We start from the raw sequence: 27566 nt of genomic DNA on the forward strand, positions 1-27566 counted from the left end.
CTGGCTTTTGCAGCATTTCCATTTAAGATTTGCAATTACTGATAGTTCAAGGCTATTTGACAGCAGGCTGTGAAGGGAAGTATAATCAATCTAAATTTAAAGAAAATCTTTTTAAGGAAAGTGAGAGAATGAAAACGTGGAAGATAAGGAGAGATTCTTGCTATTTAGAGGTTTTGTCTTACCTCCACAGACTAGAAGCCCCAGCCCACTGAGCTGAGTTTTCCTATGGCACACTCTCCAGAGATTAATGTGCGTGACTTGCACTCCAACTCAGCATCCTGTTTTCTGTAAGCCCAGGACAACCAGCTCCAAAAGCAAGCACATGTTCAGTGCTGGCCCACTGCACACCTTTGAAGTGCCCATTCCTGCCTATAATGGGATCCCATACGCCATGGTAAGACTTTGCTGGACAGAAATTTTAAGATGCAAACCAGAAAAAGGACTGTTAAAATGACTCATATCAACAGAGTGAATAGCCTCATGGTAACTTTCACAGGTCAGAGTCATTGCTTTATTCATTTTTTATTTTTATGTACATGAAAGCAAAATAACAACATGTCTTAAGAACCACTGTCATGATTCATCCAATTAAGTAATCAGCAGCTGAGTTACTGAGAGATGACAGAAATTGGCTGCTACTTGGCTGTTAAGATTCTGTGCCAAGAAAACCTGGCATGGCTGGCAATGCAGATAATATTGTACTTTTGTGTGCGTCCTAGGGGGAAATACTCTATTGTGAATAGCGGCAAAGTTTAAGTGGGGGAGCAAACAAAAGCGAATTTCAGGGTTTTCTTTTCAAAATAAATGTGATTTTAAGTGCTTAACATGAAAATAACCTACTTTTGTTCAAGCAAAAGCAAAACTAAAGACAAGGCTGCAGTTGATGAAATAGAAAAAAGTAAGTCAGACATAACAAATAAAACATCCCAAAACATATATGCTTCTGGAAGGTGAATTAATTCAACTGGATGAACAGAAAAGTATTTTGCTTGAGATAGTCCATTCTAGGCACTTGCTGACAATTTCTCATTTAGCTCCAGAGCTCTAACATCTCCATTAGCTTTGGCATTTTCTATAAGCACCTGTAGAGAAAAATAAACAATGACCTGAGAATTTAAGATCTTACTGTTGGTGTTTTAATGGCAATCTGAAATGTACTTTAATTCCTGCTAGACAGTTTCGCTAAAAGATCATCTAACCCATAATCCCCAGGAAGGAAATATTCAACATTGCACATCAACCTGCTTAAAAGATCCAAACTCTGCACTATAGTGACTGTAATTACTTCCAATGCTCTGTAAAAGCATCACTGGTTAGTTTGACAAGTGGTCACCTGCTGGCAATTACACAAGCAGACCTCTTTTCCTGCTGACACATACTTATCTCTTGCTTTGTATAAATCTTACCTTTGTATAAATCTCTGTATGTCAAACTGAAGTGCTCTCTGCAGCTGGATTAAACTGGCACATCCTTTTTCCTCTCCCAGTTAAATTCACACTTCCCTAATTTATTTTCCATATATCATATTTGGGCTTTTCTATTAGGGACCTTACAAAAGGTGCCAAAGCCACCTAATGCTCATAAGTTTCTGGCACATCTCTTGCAATCCAATGACATTGTACATTCTGAAAATGAAAACCATTAAGCAGAACCAAGCAAATCCCCAGCCATTATTATCATACACATCAGCAGGGACTATTTGCAGAAGCAAATGCAATGAGATCATACCAGGATCTTTTGAACTCATTAAATCTACTTTTTTTATCCTGCATGTCTGTCTATGGATTTTTGTTTACAGCCTTTTATATGTACCTCCAAAAGTACCTTGTATTGGATTCAATATTTCACCAGGGAACTGATAATTCACCAGAGCTGATAATCTGGGCAAAATACCTGATAGCCAGTGGCAGCACTGAGGATAGGAGAGTGTACTCAGATTTTGAGGAGAAAAGCAGGTCTCATTATAAGCCAAAATGTATTACAGACCACTTGCATTGCATGGAAGAGCTGCACAGGTTTGTGAATTTGATCAAATACATTAGTGATGTACTGTCAACAGAAAGTAATGTAGCATCTGCTAAGTACTGCAAATATTGTACTGTTACAGATATAAGTCCTTAATACAGAGCACACAGCACTCTACTGCTCAGATCATTTGGGCCAGGGACACAACATGGCTCCAGCCAGGCTAGAGGGAATCAACACTTCTAGTGCTAAAATTTTGATTCAATGGTCCTCACGTCCACTGAAGAGTCACCAGTAGAACTGATCCAAGTTTGGACTGGAGACTTTACTGTTTGTTTTTCATTACTGCATGGAGGAATGGAAGGCATTCAAACAAATTAGTGTTGATTTCAAAAACTGAAAGTACATTTGCACCTCAAGATCAGGTTTGCCAACCTCCTTCTATCCCACTTCCCACCTGCAAGTATAATATCAAATGTAAATAGACAGAAGTTCTGTGTAAGGTGGACTGTCTTACATCTATTAATTCACAATCATCTTTGGCATACAGATGTTGCAGGAGGTACCAGCGTGCCACTGACACTACAGTTTTGGGATTCTCTGGTTGATAAACGACTTTCTCCAACATTCGCCGAGTCTCCCTGGAAACGTAATCAAAACAGAACCCAAATCAAATTCAACTTAACAGGCCCCATGTAACATAACAAAGCAAGCAACAATGGCCAAAAGTAATAGATGGAAAAGCTCTTAGTGCAGTTCCTGCAAACAGAGACAAGATGTGAAATTACAGAAGAGAAGGTAATTGGAATAGAGCACACAAAGTCTAAAATTCTATTTGGCTGTTACCTTCCAACACCAACCACATCATCTACCTAACAAAGGGATTTTCAAATTCACAGTGTTGTGAGAAATCTGGTAAAAACTCATAACTACATGTAGGAATATCATATTCATTCACTGATGCTCCATCAGCTTCTGCTCTTGTTCTATGCATCCTGTCCTTTATAGCCAATACATTTCCAGTACATTGATATTTAACAGGCTGTTCAGAAGCTACTTTTTTTTTTTTTTGCTATTTGCATTTAAGATTAATTTCTTGCTTCAGTATTTTGAAACACCTAGGCAGATCAATTAGACTTTATGATACACTGTTCACCTAAGTTAGTATCTGGATTTGTAATAAGATTGATTGTAATTAAGTTTTTATTTCCATTTTATTGTTAGCAACAACCATCACAATCACATTAGGCTGTCATCTGAAGAGCCAACAAAAGAAGTAAGTAATTTTGTTAGAATTATCTACAGAACAGGTGAATTATTGAACAAAAACCTTACAAAACCCTCCAATTTTCCATAGCTTAAGCAAAAATACTATACAAGACAAAATGGACATAACCAAATACACAACATAGGAAGATTCCAAGAACTCCTTCTCTAAATGTTTCCCCTTTTCCTCAAAAAGCCACCAAAAATGTCCACCTGGCTGTTCAGGAATGGGTATGATCTTTCACTATGAGCCCAATTTAGGAACAAAATTAACCCCAGCAGCAATCAGGGCAGTGATACCTGCATCCACTGTGCTATTTTAGAAGATTTTTCAGAATGTGTAGTCTCCCTGATGAGTCAGCACGCTTTTAAAATAAAAGTTGTCTTAAGCTGTTTTTTTTCTGGGTGTTTTTTTTTTTTTTTTTTGTTTTTGTTTTTTTTTTTTTGTTTTGTTTTTTGTTTTTTTTTTTTTTTTTTTTTTTTTTTTTTGTTTTTTGTTTTTTGTTTTTTTTTTTTTCTTTTTTTTTTTTTTTTTTGTTTTTTTTTCTTTTTTTTTTATTTGAAATAATGGAAGATTTGGCTGCTCCCCACATTACTAACCCCTTCTCCCCTCTCTCTTTTAATTGCCACACCATTTCAAGAATTATTTTCCGCTTTCAAGTTTCTTTAAGTTCTTGAAGCTAGATCTGCAGATAATGACCACTGGTATTTTTAGACACTGTATTCCACTGAAAATGTAACAGACCATGCATACCTTGCTCCCATTTTGCGATTATACTGTAGCAGGGCTTGAAGCAGAACTGCCAAGGGACAAGGAGAAAGTTTCAAAGCTTCAGTTGTTGCCTCCTGAACCAAGGATGGCCAGTGTTCATTTGAGACATTAGCCTTATAGAAGTTGAAAATAAAAGGAAGAGAATAATAAAAAAAATTAAAAAAAAAAAAAAAAGGACTTTGTTGTAGTATATATGCACCTCTACAAAGCAGGTTTAATTCAAGCTGTTCTGAGAAATATTTGGCAGGTTAGAAAGACACTTGTTAAAAAAAAAAAAAACCCAGACTAGCAGTGGTTAGAAGTTCTAGAAAAGTCATATTAACTCATTTAGGATTAGCCTTGCCAGCATTCCTCCTGCTAATTTATGCAGTCTGTTTTTCATACAAATTTTAGAAGTATTGCTTCTGAAACCCTTGTAAATCTTCATACCATATATAAAACTATTCTAGAATGTAGAATTTATCCCCAGAAGTGACATTTTTTTACCAGAAGTCAAAACCAACTCCTAGATCGTAGCTACTTAACAGAGCAACTACGAGAAAAGCCATATATCTTAAGAATACAAGCAAAGCAAAGAAATAAAAACTGGTTTTAGAAAAAGCTTATTATCCCCATTGTGTCTGGATAGCATCCAAATTACTGTACTTGAAATAGTGACCAAATATTCATTTGGAAGATAATTGGGAGACATGCAACTTTCAAATACAGAGCATTCTTGGACCTGAGCAAGCTTTCCACCAGGCTTTTAGACTTTTAATTAAACCAGTGCAGAAATGCAAAAAAATCCACTTATCAGCTTCCCTGATCACTTAAAATGTTAAGATGGGATAATCAAACTCATACTAATCACACTTTTAAACAATGTCTTGCTTACTCTTAAGCAATTCAGGCCAGGCCTTGAGGAAATAGTATTAATCAAGTTAGACAGTATCTTGAGACCTCTGAAAGCATTTAAGAGCAATAAGAAACAAAGCAGACCACTAAAAACTGACAGAATAACAGCAAGAAAAATACTGCTGGTTAACAAATTCTGTCTTTGGAAGCAATGGGCTTGTGAGAAAAACTGAGGACAACTCTCCAAAAAGGAGAACAGTTTTGCAGCTTTATCCTCATTAAATCTGACTAGATCTCAGAGGATATATGGGGTTGCTTTGCCTGATTTTGATTACAGCAGGGTCATTCATTAAAATATGAAAAAGCATTAGCCAAGATCACAGCGCAATCTACATTTTACAGCAGACTTTAAATTCTGGTAGTTTACTACCAGAAACACTTCAAGTTTTTCAAGTGACACTGCTTGAAGAGAATAAACACTTGCCAAGACCCAAGAGGTATGTTCACCTTGCCCCCCAGGTTCTTTATTCCACAAAATACAACTCCTTAAGATTGTTCTTAGACTTCAGTGAAAGGCATTCTATTTGGAAATGACCATAGAGCATAAAAATACTTGAAATATGACTGACTGACTTCTCCAAGTACCAGTGAAGAAAAAACGTCTGTTGAGGTAGCTGTCTGAACAAGAGGACAGACATTTAAGGGTATGTCAATTGGGATGATCAAACTAAAACTGTTACAGACAAGCCTTAGTGGGCAAAAATACTATTTGAGCCTTTAGGCATAAAGTGGTTCTTTGTGATAATTACACTGCAACCTCTCTTACAAAGACCAAGAATACTCCACTGCCTCTTGAAGTCTCATTTTATTCTCTAGCTGTCATTCATAGAATGTAAAGGCATTTCAACAGGGGCTTCATTAAATGACTACAGAACCTTTCTACCCCACCAACTTCTATTAAATCATGCAGTTATCCTACCATGCAGATCTCCAGTGCAAGCATAGCCAGCCTGAGCAGACTGGATAACTTCCCATTCCAGCTGCCCTGCTGTGATGCCAACTGCAGACTCTTCCTGTAACACATCTCTGCTCCAGTCATCATTCTCTGAGACTGATATATTTTTGCCAGCCACTGAAAATAAACATTCAACAAAATCAGTTATGGAACCACCAAAACACACATCCATTAGGTAATATCATTTAGTTCAATTTATGAGAGTACCACATCATACTATTAGCTAAAACCATTCACCCAGTTCCCATTTCAACAACACACTGTGCATTGCCCTGTAGGAAAATTAGTCTGCTGCAGAGCTGGCATTACACCTCACTACAGTAACTTATTCTGAGAGTTCCCTAGCCCACTCATGGACTTTTTTTTATAGGTTCTCTCAGCTGCCGCCTGCTCTGGCAGCACAAGATGTCCTGGATTTCCTTATGAAGAGAAGGAAAAGGAATCTAGCTTCTCTATCTTTAATTCTGTAGCCATCACACTTTTTTTTGAAGCAGATGCAGCCACGACATGTACATGATATGCATGAAGATGTGCAAGCCATATTTAGAACTACTCTTTGCTGGATCACCAAGTAAACAAAGCAATTCCCTTGCTTTTGAGCAAAAGCTTCTAGACTTTTCCTAGCTAAAGACTGTGTGGTGTTAGAGGGGGCAAAAATTATTAACCCTTTCTGGTGCACATAAATTACTTCCAATTACAAAGGGAAACACACTGGAAAGTACTAATTAGCACTGGTGAGATTGTGCATTCTTGACATCAAGCTGCATGCTTGCCTTTTAGAGTAAAACATTCATTCATGTGTAGGAAGAAAAGCTTCCCTCAGCCTCAGTTCTTTGCAGCTGATGATGTCTAGCACTCAAGAAGCAAAGAAGAGAAGCCTCATGCAAAAGCAGCTTTGCCAGATCTGCTTTTCTCGATTTTCCTGACATGTCACAGCAGAAAAAGTAGAACAGCCATCAGAACAGCAGCTCAGCAACACTCTTAAATCTCACACAGCAATTTAAACAAAAGCCAAAAACTTAACCAGAAAGAAAAGTTAATGGCCCCTCTAATGTAGGAAAACTGTAAGGTGTCACAATGGATAAATCAAACTCATAGGAAGTCTAGACAGAAAACATAAAAGCATAAATTTATCAACTAGGAGCCTAGTTAGCAGCCAAGGTTTTTGAATGCTCTCTAAGCCCTGAGAAATACTTCCTCTAACTGAAGGCTAAAAAGATCTTCCTCACAGCTATCTTATATGTGGCCTGGATTAAGAAGACCAAAACAAATCATCTCCTCCCACTCCCCACATCACATACACTCATTTCACTTATTATTCCTGCTTGCAAGCAAGATGACTTGGCCATGCAAGGGATGCTTGAAGAATGTATACAAACCCTAACTTAATTTTTAATAAATGTTATTAAAATAGAGGATACAATAATTTCTTGTGTGCCCCCTATTTTGCAAATTCAACTTGAATGAGTTCTATATTCAGAAAGATAAAGTCTCACAAATCACAGAAAAATGCATCAAAAAAGCATCTTCCCCAGAAACAATGCTCCTGGTGTTTCTGAAGAGAAGACCTGCAGCCTTATAAGAAGTGAGATCATGATCTGTACAGAAGCCTTGCATTGATCTTCTAAGAGTGAAATCAACTTCACTGAATCTTACCACAACAGGGTTTTATTTTTATCAACAGGCAGAGGAGCACCATAAATCTTTTAGCTACATAAAGACTCTAAAAGTTCACATTTTTTTTTCTAATGTGCTACTTACATTGGTAAAACCAGATAATAAGTGTAAACTAAAAAGCAGCTGTTAGAAAATAAACATATTTGGTGCTGCATCACCAAAAGGATCTCTAGGCATGTGTGAGACTTCTCAGACTGACTCACAGAAGCAGCATATGAAGTGAGCTTTAGCACTTCCATCTCAACTAAAAATAATCACTCATCATGCTACGGAAGGGAATTAGTGAACAATGTCACTGGGAGTGATTCTCTGCAAAATCAACTTACTAAAAGAACAGTGACACCTGAAGTCAGGACATTATGGAGAAAGAGACTTAGGTTTTCAGATCCCAAATAAGAAATTGTGTGTTACTACATTAGAAAACCCTTTACTTCCATTTATCCTTATGGGTTATGAAGTATTTAATTGGTTTCTGCCCACATGTCAAATCCCAGATCCCTAAAGACAGGGATTCCAGACATTTAATTCAAGCTTTTAATTCTCCTGCCTCCATGTCCGCTTGGTCTTACTAGCGGTTCTTAATTTTTCAACTTTTATAAAAGCTAACATGATGTTTCAACTTTGGAACAAATAGAATTTAAGCTGTTTTTTCTGTCACTGACTGTCAGCAGATAAATAAAATCAAGCAGTGAAACAAATGTTCACCCTCTTACAGCAGGTGTGAGAGTGGCACACCAGTCAGGGAAAAAATTCAAACTTACTTGCCAGGCTGCAGCTGAGGATGAACTGGACATGACTGTCTTGTGAAGCTCCTCCAGGATGTTGTCTGGAAGTTCTCTGTGAGATTGCAACAGCTGTTTACACTGAACTTGTCTCAAAAGCAAAAACAGAGCTGGGTGCTCAGGACGGCTTTTTAAACCCTAAAACCAAAACAGTCAGAATTATTAATCCTCAATATCAAAGATACTTAGATTTTCCATTCTGTTCTTTATAGAAAACAACATTGAAAGCATTCTCAGGATGCTTGAAACAACATTTTTCTCCTTCTCTGCACAAAGAATTCCAGGGACTGACCCATAAAACCAGGTAACACTTTTTCTGTCCTCAAAATACATTTGAATCCTAAGCTCAGTTTTGTGCATTTCCTACTCTTACAGGTTTCTGAAAGACAGCTCTCAATTGGTTTGACAATTATTGCAAGTTTTGGGCCTATTAACACAGGCAAAAACCTGTCTTGGGGCTCAAAGGTACCTTGATTATGCTTCAAGCAATTTCAGTTCTCTTAGATAAGGCACTTTATTTTCACTAGAACAGAAATGAAACATTTCCTATTCAGTCACAGCAGGTATCCAGAGAGTATTTCTTCGAAAAAACACAAAAAAGCAAAGACAGAAAACTAGCTATCTATTGCTTTACTCTGCTCAGGTGAACCTTGTGAAGCTTCTGCAAATCTAACTGCAGGTTATTTTCTGTGCTGAAATCACAATACTTCCAATTATAACTCAAAACAGATTTGTTTTAATAAATAATACTTGCACGTTTCACACATTTTTTAACAAAGCACGTTGCCTGTGAATCCTTCACAACTGAATGACAGCAGTGTCTGACTCACTACTACCAGTTATATTACTTCCTGAGAATTCTGGGGTCCAAAACTACCACTAGAGAGTCTGTGGTGCTAGGGAATGATATCCCTTTTCCTTACACTAATTGCAGACACTGACTGTCCTCTCTCCAGGCTACTTAACCAAACAAAAATCAATAAAATACAAGCAAAATCCACCACAACTTCCCTCATACGCAAACTGGGGGAAGGACAGATCTTGTATGCCTCGAAATCTGTTTAAGTCCCAACCCCTTTAATGATATATACCAGAAACAAGGATGACATTTGCATGTGATCAGTAATCTTCCTTAATGATAATCAGGAACGTGTGCTTTTTTGCTTATCTTTTGTTAAGTCTTCTGCTCATGAACACCCCCCTGAATCTTATCAACAGCCTGGGTCCTTCCCTCAGCTGGGTGGGTGACCTTTATTTTTAATAATTAAACTTGTTGCATCCACTTGGGGCTCTGAAACAAAGTACCAACACAGCCCAGAAGAAATAGAAGTCCCATGCACGCCTCTGACCCTGACTTCTTGCCCTGAATTTGGTAATGTTTTGCTTAATTCTAGGCAGGAAGAACAGACTTAAGCTTTATCATGACATGCACTACTTGTTCTGGTGTTGCAAACAGTATATTTGGGATGGGAGAATATGTCAACAGTCAGTTCAGTTGGTCAGAGCATGGTGCTAACAATGCCAAAGCTGAAGGTTTGATTCCCATACAGGCCATCCACTCAAGAGCTGGACTTGATAATCTCTGTGGGTCCCTTTCAACTCAGAATATTCTGTCAACTACTGCATTTTGTAGCTCTGGTGGAACAGACAGTTGCAAATTCAAACATTACCTTTCTGTATAACGCACAAAAATAATGGCTTCCATACAATTCTACCACAATCTGCCCATGGTGACATCATCATACCTTTTTACAAAGAGCTTCAGCTTCTGATAGTTTACCAGTCTCCTCTAGACTGGTAATAGCTTGACACAGACACCAATCTTCAAGCGTACGGACATAATTATGTGGAAGGTTACTTTCTCCAGCTGTAAAGACAGACAACACACTTAAACAAATTAGTGTTTATGCTGTAGCACCGTACCATAGCCACAGGCTCTAGAGCTGGAAAGGGAGAGTGTTTATGAGTTTCAATGTGACATGGCTCATATCACTAGCAGGAACATTGAAAGATAGAAAAATTAAAAGCATGAGGGGATTGAAGCGTACACTGTTTAAGCTAATGGTTTGAGATCAATCAAACATGGAATTTTAGTTCCAGTTTTCAAAACACTATGGACATTGAGCAAGACTGAGAATCTATTGGAAGAGTTACAGAACTCAAAATGACTTTAGCCTTTTCAGAAAGTACTGCTGCAGCAATGTAATATACCCACAAACTTCACGGGTGTAGGCATCAGAGTTCAAAAATACTATTTTAGAAAACCATTTGAAGCCTTGGAGGGGAAAGCAAGCTGCCATTAAGTATCTAAACCTAGATGTATATTAGAATTTAATGTTTTTTTGTGTAGAATACAGTTACAGCTCAGCTCAAACCACTATTGAGTAATCCTCAGTCTATTTGCAAGTTCAGGAGAGTACTGCAAGCTTAGATAATTTCAATTTTACTTTGCTTTTTTAAAATAGCAAACTTGTATAGCTTACTTTTGGCTGAAACTGTAGACACAAGTGTCATCTCTAGACCTGTTCGTTTCGGTTCAGTGTTGTTTAGACAGACAACAGTGTTTTCAGCATGACAGGCTGCCATTAGCACTGCCCAAGCAGCAGGATTATCTAGAAGAGAATGGTCAAAGGGAAGTCATGCCCATTCTAAATATGCTGGTAGTTCACTTAGAATGCTCTTTACCAGATAAAGCATAAAAGCATATCTATTAATGGAACCATACCCTTTAAATAAGATAGCAACAATACGAGAAGTAATTGAGCTCAAACCAAGGAAGCTGACAACTACTTGCTTCTAACTAATATGATTAATCAAATAATGAAAGGAAGATGCTGTTCCTAAAGTCAGCTAATGTCTTTTTCACAGATAGCTTCAGTGTGCTAACTCGAAGCTGCCAGTTTATTTTTGACGACACAGATTAATCTTGGCTATCACTGAAGAGTTGTAACAAAACACAAAGTGGCAGCAAAAATCCCAAGATGTCATCCACAGCTTTCAGTCATACAGACACAGTCTGTATGCCCACCAGCATGAAAGTTACAGCAATAGGTGCCTACTCCCACTGCCAGCTAACTCTTGTGTCAACTTCACCTTTAAATAGCCCTGTGAAGAATACCTACTACTGTAAGAGCAATCTCTGTCCTGAACTAGGACAGAACTCAGTTAAAGATTTTATTTATTTAAATTTTCATCTCTGAGATAATTAACTTTGCTGGCAAAATGAAACAAAGCTTGAAGATCTAACAAAGTAAAACGTAAAGTATACTGCTTCTAAATAGCACTCATACACTCATATTTTCTGTAGGAAAGTAACTGAAATTTTTAACTTGCAAGCCAGCCTTATGCATCAGAGCAAAATCACTCTGGAAGAAGCAATGTTTTAGTATTTCACTGTCAACTACAAATTAGCAATTGAAAACCCCGCCAAACTTGCATTTCATATGCTAAAGGAAGAAGACTATTTAGTAAGACAACCATGTAGTTCGCTACAATTCATAATCCACACATTTTAACAGAACCTTTCTAATCCAAGATCTCACAGTAGATGAAAAATTCTCTTCTATCTGGTGTTGCATAGTGAGAGAACATATGTTTTTCAATTTTGTCTAGTATACTAAATAATACTTATGTCTTTGCATGCTGAGAGATTAAGAAAGTGCTTATTATAGTTTAGAACAAGTCTTGAAACCCAGCAATATTCAACTTATTGCCTGGCTTAATTTCTATTCCACTAAATTTGGAACAACAGTGACCATTTCCACTCTAAGCATTTTCCCTAAAAGATACATGGATAACCCTAAACAGCCCAAAAAAAGGGGATCTTATTTTAATCCAGTAATTTTTGCTTCTGATGGATAAAAAGACAAAAACAATCACTAATGTATTTGAGAATAAGAGTAACCTGGACAGACATGGATGGCCTTCTGAATATTTTTCAGAGGATTGTTTTTCTTATCTTCTAACATGTGACATCCTGCTACCAACTGATTAACTGCAATATTCAGCAGGACTTCCTATAAAACAGAACATAAGAGTTACTTAACACTGTAAGTGATTAGACATAATTCATTTTAGGAGTATTTATAGAATTACAAAATCTGCATTTTAAGAAAGGCCAACCTTTCCACGGTTTACATCAAGTGTATGTGCAACACTTCCTGCCACAGCTCCTCCCTGCAAGATTAAAAAAAACAAACAATTGATTTAATTACATGGCTAATTAATTTTATGCAAAATATAATGCCAAAATATTTTTATCTTTGTTATTCACAAGTACTATATTCGTACTATGTGGCAATGTCCTTCCTTACAGCATGATCTTTTTACAAAAAATTAGCAAGCCATTTCAGACTAGTTTATCCATACGACTGATTTCCAGTTTTAGCCCCATTTTGAAAAGGGCTTGTTTTCAGGTGCCATTTCTGTTTATATAATTAGCATAAATTAAGACAAGGAGTATTTAATTGGAGGAAAGCTAATAATAAGCAGGAAAGTAGCAAGGAAACACTGACTACTGTGAGAAGTGAAGATGACTACATTAACTAAATGAAACACAGGTAAATCTTAATAAATATTTATTTACATAAACACATCTCTAGAACACTGAACAAAAGAAATTATGTACAGTACAGCCTTTTATTGTTGCCATAATTCTGTTGGCGAGATTCTAGCAGATCTTTCCTCTAAGTTCATTTCAAGAACTGTTACCTCATGGAAGATGCAAATAATGATATATTAATTCAGTATGTGGCTGTGCACTGTTTTGTATGTAAACCTTAAGTTTTCATACTAACTGGGGAATGTCCACACACTGAAGGGTGGGGTTATTTTCAGTTAAAAAACAACACGGATTACTTGGAATGTAAATAGCACGCATGTATTATGCTTACTTTTGGCTTTTTTGATGCATAAAGTGGAACTAGTCGAGACAGAAGAGACCAAAGGGCAGGATTACCAGGGTAACTAGGGAAAGAAAAGGGTATTAGACTGTCTGGTTTAGATATGCACCTGGTCTTCCAGGACTCAGTAAGCACTTACTATAAATACAAAATAGTTTTTTCTATAAAGAAAACAAAGCAATATCGTAGAAGATAAACATGGGTAAAAACAAACAACACAATATTGAAATTGCTGCTAAAGATAAATAACTGCTAGCTAAAGAAATAAAAGCTTACATATCAATATTCATGGGAAGAAAAACTTCAGGGCTACAGGTCTTGTCTTTATAGTATGAAGAGCAAGGAATTTTAGTTGTAGTTGGAAAAAAAAATTGCATGAAAACAGTGTCTGAAAACACTTGGAGAGACTATGATGGGTGCCTTCCTGAAAGGCTCAGAATGCTAAGGCTATTCAAATCAAATTTAAACACAGACACTTAGCTAATGGAATGAACAACTTCAAAGGCTGTTAAATATTAAAGAAAATCCCAGGGGACTTTTCCAGGATAAAAGTTATGCTATACAGGATGAAAAATGCTTTCAAATAAGAGTAAACTAACCAACCTATCAAAAAAGCCACCCAACCAAAATCAGAAAACACTGAACAAGCTATGAAACTTCTGCTATTTGATTCCATAAATAAGAAAGCAAACTTGTTATCTAAAAGTGAAGACTTCACCTTTAAAAATTAATTTTTTTAAATCTTTCTTTTAGAATAATCATTCAAATAAGCAGGTTTACTTACTCTTCAATGTAATCAAAGCAATATATTTACAAGGCAATTTAAAGCAAGACAAACTATATACCTGTGTATTGCTTTGGAAACTTCCCTCTGGATTGCCATATTTCTGCCTTGTAATGCATAAACAGCAGATGCAATAAGACACGTCTCATCAATCCCCTCATCCCCTTTTTCATGCTTCAGTAATTCTTTTAGGGCTGCTGTTGCAAGTGTTGCATCCTGCTTTACCAATCCCAGTGTGCACAAAGCCTTCAGACTTTCCGTACTAGGCTCCTTTAGCGAGCTGTTGAATTAGAGAGAAGGAGAGAGACAAGTGTTTTGGAAATTAAACTTACTGTTAACATGAGAGCTCTTGTTTCTTCTGAGTCCTCTTGCTCTTATGTATACAGAATTAACACTCACAGTGGGATCAGGCTAGATCTATATCCTTGAAAACCAGGTGACTACAGGCACCTAATCAAGCTCTTAATGATTACTTTCAAAAAAAGACAAGAATGTAAGCCTCTGAATCTGTTTTGCATTCAGTCCCTAGCAAGAAAAAAATAAAAGCTGTTAACCAAACTTGAACAGCCAGGAGAAGGACCCTTTGACCTGAAGGAAATGATGCTCTATCATACAAGTTATCCAGACATACTCACTGTTAAAAATCTCTGTGCTAAGTTGATTATGAGAAATGAAAAAGGTGGCTTCACATTCAAAGTCCTACTCAAGTACTTTAAGTCATCTAGCACAAATTCCAGTCAAGAGTGACATCTGTCTATTGGACCAGAATGCATAATGTTTGTTCCTATTAGTAAAATCCTTCATGTACGTTTGCAGCACTATGTTTCCAATTCAGATCTAGATGTCTTCACTGTGATGTTTCTTTCCTAAGCCATTCACTACTTTTATTTTTAAACACAAACAAATAACATCATTAGAAACTCTCACTGTTCCTGTTTATGACAAAAATAGAAGTCTGAAGTGATTTGTAAGATGTAGGAAATACCAGTTTCCTAGCCAACTAATCATCAACTACTTGGGATTTAGAGTGCTTTAGGTAGTAGACCTTCACTATTTTAGTAACTTCAGGAGTCTGCTGGTAAGATGGGTGCTGCACTGCCACTACTAGAGTTCTCTACTGACAGAGGGTTTGCCCCTGAAAGGTGAGATGGTAACTCTTAATCTGTAGCTACTAGGAGGCAAACAATGATACCTCCACAGATCTGAAAAATAACAGGCATTCACCACTTAATTGCACAACTAATAGAGATCAGTTTCTTTTCATGGGAAAGCTTCAAAATTATCCTGGTCTACGCTGCTATTATTTTGGAGATGTCTATTTAAACTGAAATGATTTTCATTAGTCACTCAGCATTCTTACAGCCAAAGAGCAAAACCATTGCTGAGGCTTTAGACAACTACAAAGGAATATTGTTTTTAAAACTTCAAGGATGTTGGACATCCAAACTGTTCAATCCTTCCATTCAATACTGCTTTAAGAATATGAAAGAGATTATAAAACAAAAACAGACTTATCACATGAATAAGTACACTGCCTCAATTTCCACTCTTATGCTGCAATACACAAAGAGAATACCCACCTGAATTCCCACGAAAAGGAAATTTGAGAATTCAACAGTACAATAAAATATCACAATCTGATTATTCCCTCCACTTACCATTTAAACAGCAGAGTCTTTGCAGCATCCACTTTGTTCAGTTTATACTCTATTATTGCCAAGGCAGTCAGGATATGTTCTTTATCTTTTTCAGACTCAGCAACAGACAAGGCTTTTTCATAGGCTGTTAAAATTCAAAACTCAGAATTGAGGTAGAAGAAAAACCACAACCTTGGTAAAGCCTTTAGGATAGCAAGATATTAGAGCAGAGAGGCACTTTAGGTTCAGGTTCACTGTATTTTCCCACCTCAAATCATAAGCAGAACACCAAAAAAAAACCCGACTAAGATTTTGTAAGAAACTATGTTTAGAAACACCAGGTTGACTGTTTAGGGCCTGCAGCAAGCAGAAACAGAAATGAAAAGCAGCACTGGGATTTTCAGAAAAAGCCTGCAAGAACATGGTATAAATACTTCCCTGTGACAGTTAATTTATGAAATAGTAGTTCAGATGGGTACACTTATTCCAAATGAAATATAAATTATTTGAAACACTGAGCAGACTGTTACTTTGTGATCGCTTACACTTCTACACTGATCATTGCATATACTTTTTTATGAAGTTGCACATCTCAGAAGTGCAGAACATGATAGTACAACTATATTTACCACTAAAGCTAAAGTGCTTTGAACAACACATTAACCTCCTATTACAGAATCACAGAACAATTAGGGTTGGAAGGGACCTCTGGAGATCAAACCCTCTGCCACTGCAAGGCCACTTACAGAAGGTGACACAGGACCTTTGCAGGTGGGTTTTGAGTATCTTCAAAGTGGAGAAACCCCACAACCTCACTGTGTAGCCTGCTCCAGAGCCATCCTCAATGTAAAAAAGTTCTTCCTTGTGTGAAACTTTTTGTGTTTTAGAAGATGTCTATTATGCCTTGCCTTGTTGATGGACACCACTGCAAATTGGCTAGCCACATCCTCTTGAACATGTACCTTTGAGACATTTATACTAATGACATCACCTCTCAGTCCTCTCTAGACTGCAACTGATTCTTCCAGGAAAATAATTTCATTTGAGAACAAGGGAGGCTCAGAGAAAAACAGCTTAATGGACAAGACTCAAACAGTTGAAGAAACGCGTTTTTCCTTACTACATTTGATACTAGCATGCTACTAGTAGCCTAACGATTTTCACAGAATTATAGAATAGACTGAGTTGGAAAGGACCCACATCATGAAGTACAACCGTGCAGGACACTTGAAGAATCACATCATGTGCCTGAGACCATTGTCCAAAAGCTTCTTGAACTGAAGAATACATTGCTGTGATGACTTCTCTGGGGAGCCAGTTCCAGTACTCAACCACCCTCTGGGAGAAAAATTGTTTCCTGATAGTCAATCTAAACCTTCCCTGACTCAACTTCAGGCTATTTCCTAGAGTCCTGTCAGTCATCATGAGAGTGAAGAGATCAGTACTTGTCCCTTCAGTTCTTCCTGAGGATGAACACCATTATGAGGCCTCCTCTTACTCTGCTCTTCTCCAGGCCACACAAATCAAGTGACCTCAGCTGCTCCTCGTAAGGCTTCCTCTCCAGACCCTTCACCATCTTCATGGCCCTCTTCTAGATGGTCTCTAACAGCTCAATGTCTTATTTTTTATTGTGGTGCCCAAAACTGCACATGGTACTCAAGGTATTAAAACAGTTGTGGTGTTCATACTTACGCATTTAGAAGTGAAAGAGCAAATTACTGAATGTCAGCTAGGTTGGTTAGACAAACAAATTTGTTAAGATAAACCTCAAGAGAAATGTTCCATAAAGCTCTGAATTTTACCTTTGATACTTTCTTCTAAGAGTCCTTTCTTGAAGTAAGCTAATGCTAGCCCCACAATGCCATCAAACTCAGTTAGGGGTATTGATGTGTAAACTTCGATGGCCTCATCACACAGCCCAAGAGCACTGTGAAAAAAAACTCAGTCACTGCTATGAAGGATGCAGCAACATCTGCCATGATGTCCTCTATTCCACAGTATTTTTAAGCAGACACTTAGAAAAGAGCAATATTAGGACAAGAATGTGCAATATTCCCCACCCTTTCCCTGTCACAGCAGTTACTCTCTCCAGCTATCTGTTGCATGAAGAACAATTGATAGGAAAATGTCCTCCACATCTGCACGACAGCTGTATATAGGGCAAATGACTTAATGGTCATCAAAGTGCAGGGGGAGACAACAGAAAAGGAGAAACATGAAAAAAGCAAATCATGCGCACAGACAGGAAAATGCACACACACAGAGATTACAGCTTTCTTGTTTTAAGACCCCTATGGAAAGAATAATACAGGATTGTGTTTATTAGAACTACATATCAGTTACTAGAGATTTGATCTTGTGTAAGTTGTATACATGAAGTAACACACATACAGCTTGGATGTGAGACTTAAGGAGTCTAAAGAGTTGCTTCTAAAATCTTCCCAGAAGTTAATGAATTCATACTTTGATACGAGATAGCTCAAGGTCAACTAATTAAGTATTTGTTAGCTCTCTAGGGTAAACCTCATATATTCTTAAATTTCTGTACATGACACTGGAACTTCTAACCTGTAACAAAGAGAAATCGGAAAGTCTACATACTTGTGTCCTGCATTCCCTCAGAATCAGAATAGCATCACGAAGGGAACTTAGAATTCTGAGCAGAACTACAGGAGAGGCGTTCATCAACAGAAAGACCACACATATGTAGACATTACCCCAGCCTCACATGCTTCAGGTTGTGAAGTCAATGCAAATTCAAAGGGTAGGCAGAAGGCATTTTGAACAAACCTTGAAGCAGTAGTTTTATTCAGACTAAGCTCAAGGGTCAAGATTGTAAAAAAAAACAAAACAAAACAAAACAAAAAACCAAAAAACAAAAGAAAACCCCACAATTTATTGTGGTGACAATATAACAGCTACATTATATAGACTACATTAGTACCATGCAAAGGATAAGGGAATTGCTGATATATTACAGTCTGTGAAGACATACAGCAATTCCTTGCATTATCTTTTTTTCTTACTACACAATCCATTTCTGGAGCAAATACGAAGTTCAGTCAAACCTGTCTACAGTTAGGAATAACATTTAATTAATTTTGCTTATTAATGCTTAATGTTTAAATTAATTTGTAAATTAATGTTTAATGTTTAATTTAATGTTTAAAAAAAGATACTATTTTCAGCAACAATCTTTCACCTTAAGCCTCACTATATTTTGTTCCATTGCATTCACTACCTTCAAAGCTGAAGTTAAGGGCTCAGAAAGTCAAAAGACACTTACCACAGTGACCTGCCATAGTTTTGCATTGCTGTATTGTATTTCTCAGTATCCTCTGAGTTCTTCAGCAGTGAAGCTGCCCTAGAATTAACCATGATGAATATTACTTATCATCTGACTACAAGATGTATATTTTGAAAAAAGTTCTCAGAGCAAAATGGACAACTGTTTTATGCAAAATCTTTTCTATTCTAATTAAACATAAACAGAGCCTATTTTACTGTTTTAATGCATCAACAAACATGTTCACTAAATACTGTTTCATTTGCCATCTTCCCCTTTTTGAAAAGAGAGAAGGAAAAAAGAAAACGCCAAAACAAACCCAAAGGCCAATCACCTCCATTAATTAGAGTGGGATAGAGAATAAAGCTACAATCAATCTTGCCTTCTCCTTCAATTTCATTTAAATCCCACATAGTGAATTAGTTCATGTCCTGGTAAGACATACAAGTCTTAGGACATCTTTACTTTTCCAGTTCTGTGTTCTGCCTTTCCAAATTTGGTATAGGGCCATCTGCACACCCACACCTACAACACTCTTAGTTTAAATGTACTGTTGAACTGAGAAAGTAAAGTTTATCTAAGGAAAAGAAAAACCCTTAAGATTTTCAGCTGATGCATGGAAAAGAGGTCAAGCAGCTTCTCTAAGCTTTTCAAGGGTGTGCAGTTTACCTCTCATAGGCATAGGCTGCCTGCTGTTTTAGATGCAGATATTCATTCAAAAACCCAAACATTGTGAAAGCAGAAGCATCATCTGGATTTCTTTCTAGAAAATCAGAATTGACAATGTAGGAAAACAAGATCAGCAAGCTGTGAAAAAGCATTACAAAAACACTGCTACATTGAAGCTACAGTACATGCACTGAACACTTTGCCAAATGCTTCTGTCAGTTGCTCACTAGAATAATTTTGACAGGCATGCAGACAAATACAGAAGAGCTAGATGACCCAAAACATGACACCAGGTTGGCTCAAAATAGTTTAGAATATTATATTGTGACATTAATGCAAATTATATTTTAAGTTTTTCAGCAGGCAGATTTCTTTTTTGTAATGAAATGATTGACTCCTGTAAAATACTAGTAGAATCTTACATTTTATTTTTAATACACTCTGAAACAATTCTGAATAATGAGCTGTAGCATAGTTCTGCTTGAGGAGGGAGGTAAGACCAGATTACCCATTACGGTCCCTTCCAAGATTAGCCATTTTGCCATTTCTAATTAAATGCTAAAGCACAGATTTGTAAGCTGTCCACTCATCTCAGACTAGTAACTTTTTTTCCCAGAGTAGGAAGGAAGGGTCTCCGAAGTCCCCTTAAGAACAAGGCACAAAGAAACACAGTCTCACATTCATCTCATTTATAGTGAGATGTATTTTCTAGCTCTCAAAAGTCAGCAACAGATTACTAAAATTACTTATTTACAGGAATACTTGCAGACTAATTAAAATCTGCATTTGCTCTATCTAGGCTAGACGTATCAAGTGCAGTAGCTGGTTTGGAACTGTGCACAAAACCAGAGTCCATCACCTGCTGAAGGTTAACAAAATCATATGCTGGAGAATATAGAGTTACACAGCACACAGGAACAATCTTCTGCCAAGCATCACACCACAGAGGCAGAGGATCTGGCATTTATCTTCACTTGTGCATACCGACACATGCAAACGGAGTCTGAGAGCAAACACCCTGTGAGAAGCATGACAAGGCTCTGGTCCTTATTTCTGTTGGTCTTTGAAACAGCTGGAAGGAGTAGGCAAACAGAACCCACAACCATTTCATCATGTGATAATAAAAACTAGTCAGTGGTCTGCTTACCCTGTTTCAGTTACACTTTACAGCTAAAAAGCCTCTCCTCCCCTTAGCCAGACCTCGTTTGTCCAGAACTAGTACAGGTGTATCTGTTCATTCTGAACGCATGTTAGGCATGACAATTTAGAGAGGTATTTAAATTACCTACCTATATATTTGCTCAAGACCACTTGGGCTGCTGGTATAGCATTCATTTGAACAATGTTGTACAGATACAGTTCAGTGTTTCTGTTGGTTTTATCCTGGAGTGTTGAACATACCCAGTGGGCGTAGCCTTTTGCTCCCTCAGTCTCAAGAAACAAACAGATACCCCCCAAAATATGAATCATTAAACCTGCTCAAGATACAGCAAAAAAATTACAGATCATAGTAATAATTCTATGTTCTAGGACAGAGTTTTGGCTAAAAATCTGCATCAATGGTAAGCAGAAGACTTTACCAAATTGAATTACTCCACACATACTTTTAACTTGCCCTCTGAGCAAAGCAAATTCTTACATTTTCATATAATGTGCTGCATCACTGTAAGCAAAAAAAAAAAGCTACGAAAGAGTAAGTCCTCCACTCATAGAATTCAGGGTCCTAAAAATATCCTTGGTCTCTCCAGAAATATTTTATGCCTTTGATCTGTGTGCAGTTCTGTGGAACATGGAGAATGTTTCTTCATGACTTATGGAGCTGATTTCTTGAACCCTTGGGACTAAAGAATTTTGTAAAGCAACTGCCTGTTATACAATGCCAGAGTTAAGTAATCAACAATAACATGGAAGCCATACAATCTCATCTGAAACATGACTGCAGCAGTTTCACTTTTCAAGACACGGCTATTTAAAAATAAAATATATGTCCTAAGCAGAGACACTGGATATACAAGAACTTCAGAACAGTACAATTGTTATACTTACATGCATACTGAGTTCAGTCGTGTGCCTGAAGAGATCCATGGTATCATAGCTGCCCACAGTCTCTGCAATAAGAGCCTAGAGAAAAGCAAGAGTTCCTGTGGTTGTGTACTGTGAAAATTATGACATTGACAAAAATGTTAGCACATATCATGCCAGGCATATCTTAAACGTTCAACACAAAGACACTTTCTTCTCATAGTCTCCAAGCAAGATTGATTTTAAAAACAAAATCAACACAAGAGGAACACAAGCAGTCTCCACTGTATCAGTAATTTAAACTTGTTGGCTTCTACTCTACATTCTTCAGGACAAAGACTTGTGTGTGTTAGAACAATTTCTAACAACATCTGACAGCAGCTGAATTTCAACATGATGGTGCTAGCTCTTTCGTAGAATCCAGTTTTCAATTCAGTATCAGTAGCAGGTGAGCAGCAAATTTACCTATAATGATTGGAAAAGTCACATGTATCTCAACAATTCACAGATGGCCTTTGTATCAGAAGGAGCACATCAGCTCTCAGAGGCAGGGGAGGAAGGGACTTCCCAGAAAATGAGAAGTGCTTTGTCCCAGGTACATTAGGAGTTTACTTATTCTGACAGTGGCATCAGAAAGGGGGACTGAGATGAGAGTTGGGTGGTGCAACATAATGAACTAGTGGTATAGCTGAAGCTGAAATAACTATCACCTTATAAAGACTTTGCTTTGTTGACAGTTGTCTATAAAAAGCCTCAGAGCACAGTGATTGTTTGGCTAATAGTTTGTTAGAGAACTCACAATATCAGCCAGAAAAACACAAGTGTGTCTGATGAGCACAGTAGCTTTCACTGTATTACCACTATAGAAACAAAGGAAGTAGAAGCTCCCTTTACATAAAACACAACTTTTAGGAGCATGAATAAGTGCCAGTTATTACACTGAAGTTTAAGTTCTTCAACAACTGGTTTTTGTATGCAGTTTTATGATTTTTCCTCATACCTGTCCAATCCAACACAACAGGTAAGAAGGGTCCAGAGACTGGGCTATCTTGAAGGCTTCATGAGCTTGCTGTAGAACCAAAGATAACACTGTTGTTGAACTACCTGGCATGGTAACAGAGCACTTTTAAGTACACACAGGTATTAACATGCAGTAGTATTAGTAGAGATTAATGGACCAGATTAGGTCACTACTTCTGTACCACACAGATCAATGCACTCCCCAGAGAGATAAACCAGTTTTCTTAAAGAAAAAAAAATCAGAAAAGTTCACAATACCAAAGTTTCCCTACCCTCTAAATGTACTTCCTTCCCAGCTAGAGAATTTGGAAGCTAAATCAACCCTTGGAACAATTTAAAAGTCTCACTCTTGGAGTACCCAGTTTTGAAAATCCAACTTTTTTATAATACAAATATATTTTCAAAAGGATAAAACTGATTATCACCCACAAGTCATCTCCGTATGACCAACACATGCTTTAGAGTTCCTCCTTCAATGTGGCACAAGGTGAACCAAGTCTTAGCACTAGTAGAAAGCAGTCTGTACCACCAGGTTATTTTTCTTAAAAATAATTCTGACCATCACATTTCCAATCAAACAAAATTTCTGTAATCCCAAGCAGCAACTAGGACAGGATGTACTTTAACTGCATGAAAGCTCCAGGCTTCATTTAATATGTTTTCTAATTTTTCTCCAGAGAAACTCTGAAGATTAGAGTATTACAGTAAATCTAACACTCATTTGCTCATCTCTGCTGATGAGCAGAAAGCAGGTATCTATGGGAACTCAAACACTGTTTGAGTTCAGTCCATGACCTACAACTAAAAGTTCTTGGCCAAACCTGGCAGACCCTAGTTTGACTAAACGCTTCTCTGTCCTTCCAGTAAGTTCTCATTCCCGCTGCTGGAAAGCAACTGTGCCAATTCAGCAGTTCATAATTCACTTAACCTTAGCCTCCCCAGAACAAATTTTTAATTTATCTGCATTCCTCAAGTGCCAATATAATTTCTTTTGAAGGATGTATCTTTTTTGAATTTGAAAGATCATTTGAAAGGGACATTCCCATCCCCATATGCACCCTAAAAAAACAACAGAAAGAAAAATTTTACTTGAGGATGGAAAATAGATTACCTCAATGTTTCCAGTTGTCAGATACAAAACCCCCAAGTTGGTCCAGGCAACAGTATTCTAAACAGAATGAATAAAATTAAAACCAATATATTATTATACTCCTCAGAAATAGCAGTGCATCAGGGGAAATGTCTTAAATGCCCACTTGAAACAGATGGCAGCTGCCTACAGCACTTACAATTTGCTCAGCTTGAACAGATTTGATGAACGAATGTTGAGCAAGAGCATAATTCCCAATAGCTGGGGAGAGAAAGGAAAAATGAGACATAGATGTAACTGACTTTCACAACACCATTAGTCAAGCTGCCCTCTAATTTAGGATGTTGGAGATACAGGGCTGCTACTGAAGACTTACCACTACAACAAGCAACTACACCAAGTGCATTCCAATAAAGATGATTTTTGCTGTCAAGTCTTACAGCTTTTTTGAGACACTGGAAGAAAATAAAATATGGGTTATTATGATTAGGAGAGCAAAAATTAAGACTTTATGCACTTACATAGGTTTTATTGTGGGCAGAGAGAGTATGCAGAGAAGCATGGACATCATTTTAAAGAATGCACCAAAAAGTACAGGCAATACCTGCAAAGACTTCTCTAGGAGTTCACTGATCTCATTCACATCGGTGCCCACTGCTGTGAGGTGCTCTGCTTGTCGATAATAATTTATTCCAAGATCACACCATATGCTAGGCAAAGACATCAGTTTTAAAGCTCTGCCATAACACCTACAGAAAGATGAATCATAGAGTTGTTATTCCAAGCCTCTACATGAAGAGCACAAAGCTGAAAAAGCATTCAAAAGAGTGCTTAAAAACCTAAACCAATTAACAAGCATAAATACAAACATAATCAGACAAGAACTGAAAGCAAAAAATACAAATACATTTTCATTCAAACGCTATTGCGTCTGAATCAGAATCATCCTAAAGGCAATCTGTAGTCCTCACCACTTATGAAGTCACAGGTGTGATTATGTAGGTGTGCATTAAATCAAAGCTGTCAGTTACATTATGCATGCTTTTACTTAAAACAAACATCAGTCATTTTTACAGTTCATCAGGCTTCCCCTAGGAAGTATTTGACTTTACAGGTCATGGTAGAGATTCACCAAGCAGCTACATTTCTTGCCTTACAGATCCAGCTGAGAAAAGCTCAGTCACAGAACAATGAATTTATGACATTTTTTACAAGAAAGAGGCACAGACAGAAAACTGAAAGTATTATCTTGGACTTCAAATGCCCTAAGAGAATTAGGAATTAGTTAGCAAATACTGCAACCACTGCATTTAAACAAGTGTGATTTGTGGAATAACAGGTAGAGTGTAGTCATGCACCTGGAGACAGAAAGGAGAAGAACCAGTGCCGACGGCACTGTGGCAATACAGGAAACATACCCTGAAATGAGCAGTGTAGCCTGGAAGAAGCATGAGAACCTATTTACCCAATATGCAGGTATCAACAGATTAGCATGTCTTCAATTTTCTACAAATTAAAAAGTCTATAATCCTCGAAACTCTGTGGAGTCTTAAACACCAGAAAAGCCCTTGATAATAAAAGAATATTACCTTCCTCCCAGTATGAGAAGCTCATTTTTCTTCAGTATTTGTTTGGTTGCACTGTTACTCAGAAGGGATCCTGGTACTTGAACATTTACTTTGGTTGGTGAAATAACATGCACACTAGTACAGGTATCTCCTAAGAGTTTCCAAAGGCAAGATACATCAGGACGGTGCTTTACTGCCCTACAGTTATAAAGAAAACACACACAACACCCACTCAGACACTTCAACATCCTTTTAAAAAAAAAAGTGCCACTTTGAAGAGTGGCACAACCTCAAATGCAATTTATCAATAAGGTGTTTGATTTAATCCAGTTTGTTAGAGCTAAAAAATCCAAATTTTAAAAAAATTAAGAATAAAAACCAACCAAACAAAAACACCCCAATATGTCAGCTGACTACATGCACTCTTGCATTGTCGTACTACAAGACATTATTCATCTGCAGAAACTTGATGGACTTTCTCCTCTAACAGCAATTCCAAGGTTTGATTTAGGACATCTTGCATGAAACGCAAAACAAAAAGACTGAGCAAAGGAAGAAATTACTTTCCTCTTATCCATTATTTTTGGTAGGAATACACTTCTCCCATCTATCCATATATCAGGAGGACTACACAAGAGAACTCTGTGTCATTTCACACTTTTTTTAGAATCAAATGACTCTGTATCTTTGAAAACAAAAAAGCCAAAACTGTGATATTGCCATTAATTTAAGTAGTCTATGTTTAGAATCTGTTATTCAAACCATTTTTAATAAACACATTCTTACTTCTAGATTAGAAGCCCTAGTCCTTTTGATTCAGTTTAACTCTTATTTTTCTGCCTGTTAGCCCACAATCTCAACAGAAATTAAATAAGTGAATATTTAGTACCAACCTTGTAAAATATGCAAGGGCCTGCTCTATGTAATCCACAGCCTTCCTATCCAAATAGTTATCAAGGGCTGATCTTGCCAGCATGAGATAACACTCACCAAGTCCTGAAAGTAAGAGAAAACATCCTCTCTGAAAAGAAATACTTTTATGATATGCTGAAAAGCATAGAGGGAAAGCAGCCTGGAAGCCTGGTCACCATTCTGCCTTATGAAAAATATTATACTCTGCATATGTAGTAACAAAGACCCATGCTTACAACAGAGACTTTGTTTTTAATTTATCTTGTGAAGTGTGAACTGTGGAATCATCTGGCTATTAAAATAAACCTAATTAATTATTAAAAGAATAGCATTTAAGCTTTGGGTTTGTCTTCAAATGATAAGTAAACTCCTCCTGAGAAATCTGCATTATTTCATCTTTGATAAATACATCAACTTTCACTTGGATATGTCAAAAATCAATCCTGAGAAACAAAAAGAATAAAAGATTTCAGGGCAGGCAAAAGGGAAAATCTTCAATGAAGAAAACCTAAAGACAACATTATTTAATCTTATACAAAGAAGAATTTACTTCACATGGTGTATTGGGTATGGCTGAGATGGAGTTAACTTGCCCCACAGCAACCCTCATAGTGCTGTGCTATGTACTGGTAGCTGGAAAGCTGCTGATAAGACACTAGTGTTTTGGCTGCTGATGAACAGTGCTTGGAACACCATCAAGGCAGTCTTTCCAAAATTCACTTCAGCAGTAGGCTGGGAGTAGTCAAAATCCTGAGAGGATGCACAGCCAGGACAGCTGACCTAAACTGATGAGAGGTATATTCCATACCAGATCATATCTATTCAGCCAAATAAGCTGAGAGAAATGTGGAAGAGGTGGGGGAGGCAGGTGGGGGAGGCATTTGTTATCTCATTTGTTTTCTGCAGCAATGACTAGGCAGACTGAAGTCCTACTTCATGAGGAGTGGCTGGATGTTGCCTGCTGATAAGGAGTAGAGAATAAGTTTTGTTTTCCTTCACTTCTGTATGGGGCCTTTGCATTTGCTTTATTAAGCTGCATTTATCTTGACCTATGAGTTCCTTCAATCTTATTTTGTCTTCTATTCACATCCTGCAGAGAAGGGGAATGACAGAGTAGCTTGGTGGGCAGCTGATGTCCAGACAAGGTCAACCCACCAAAACTGGAAATAACTCCCACTATTAAAAAGGAACTGCATCATATGTCTCAATTTCTAACATTTTGGAAATAGTAACTGCTTGGTTTATACATTTGCTGACACCAGCACTGATTCTGTCTGGCAGGAAGTCACTGGATATGAGTACCACTCATTCTCAGTATTATTTTGACAGTTCTGAAACTACCCTCCTCATGCTATTGTAATCCTGC

The 27566-nt window shown here is 37.3% G+C and overlaps 1 protein-coding gene across 2 annotated transcripts in view; it reads right to left on the reverse strand.

Moving 5' to 3' along the window:
- Positions 1 to 497: 497 nt before the first annotated feature.
- SKIC3 (SKI3 subunit of superkiller complex) overlaps positions 498 to 27566 on the reverse strand; it is a 46413-nt gene continuing 19344 nt past the window's right edge. For both annotated transcript variants that reach the window (XM_056514816.1, XM_056514817.1), the window contains exons 18-41: positions 26182 to 26284; positions 25310 to 25486; positions 24325 to 24469; positions 24097 to 24175; positions 23920 to 23981; positions 23742 to 23798; positions 22611 to 22679; positions 21635 to 21709; positions 20878 to 21019; positions 19589 to 19682; positions 18920 to 18997; positions 17436 to 17560; positions 15655 to 15778; positions 14058 to 14276; positions 13204 to 13276; positions 12434 to 12487; positions 12216 to 12327; positions 10795 to 10923; positions 10057 to 10178; positions 8291 to 8449; positions 5817 to 5969; positions 3986 to 4116; positions 2483 to 2606; positions 498 to 1082 (exon numbers count right to left, since the gene is read on the reverse strand). In XM_056514816.1, the coding sequence (XP_056370791.1) occupies positions 1005 to 1082; positions 2483 to 2606; positions 3986 to 4116; positions 5817 to 5969; positions 8291 to 8449; positions 10057 to 10178; positions 10795 to 10923; positions 12216 to 12327; positions 12434 to 12487; positions 13204 to 13276; positions 14058 to 14276; positions 15655 to 15778; positions 17436 to 17560; positions 18920 to 18997; positions 19589 to 19682; positions 20878 to 21019; positions 21635 to 21709; positions 22611 to 22679; positions 23742 to 23798; positions 23920 to 23981; positions 24097 to 24175; positions 24325 to 24469; positions 25310 to 25486; positions 26182 to 26284 (2684 nt within the window). In that variant the 3' untranslated portion in view covers positions 498 to 1004. The remainder of the gene's footprint in view (positions 1083 to 2482; positions 2607 to 3985; positions 4117 to 5816; positions 5970 to 8290; positions 8450 to 10056; positions 10179 to 10794; positions 10924 to 12215; positions 12328 to 12433; positions 12488 to 13203; positions 13277 to 14057; positions 14277 to 15654; positions 15779 to 17435; positions 17561 to 18919; positions 18998 to 19588; positions 19683 to 20877; positions 21020 to 21634; positions 21710 to 22610; positions 22680 to 23741; positions 23799 to 23919; positions 23982 to 24096; positions 24176 to 24324; positions 24470 to 25309; positions 25487 to 26181; positions 26285 to 27566) is intronic.

The sequence above is a fragment of the Oenanthe melanoleuca genome, chromosome Z, assembly GCF_029582105.1.
Source record: "Oenanthe melanoleuca isolate GR-GAL-2019-014 chromosome Z, OMel1.0, whole genome shotgun sequence".
NCBI lineage: Eukaryota > Metazoa > Chordata > Aves > Passeriformes > Muscicapidae > Oenanthe > Oenanthe melanoleuca.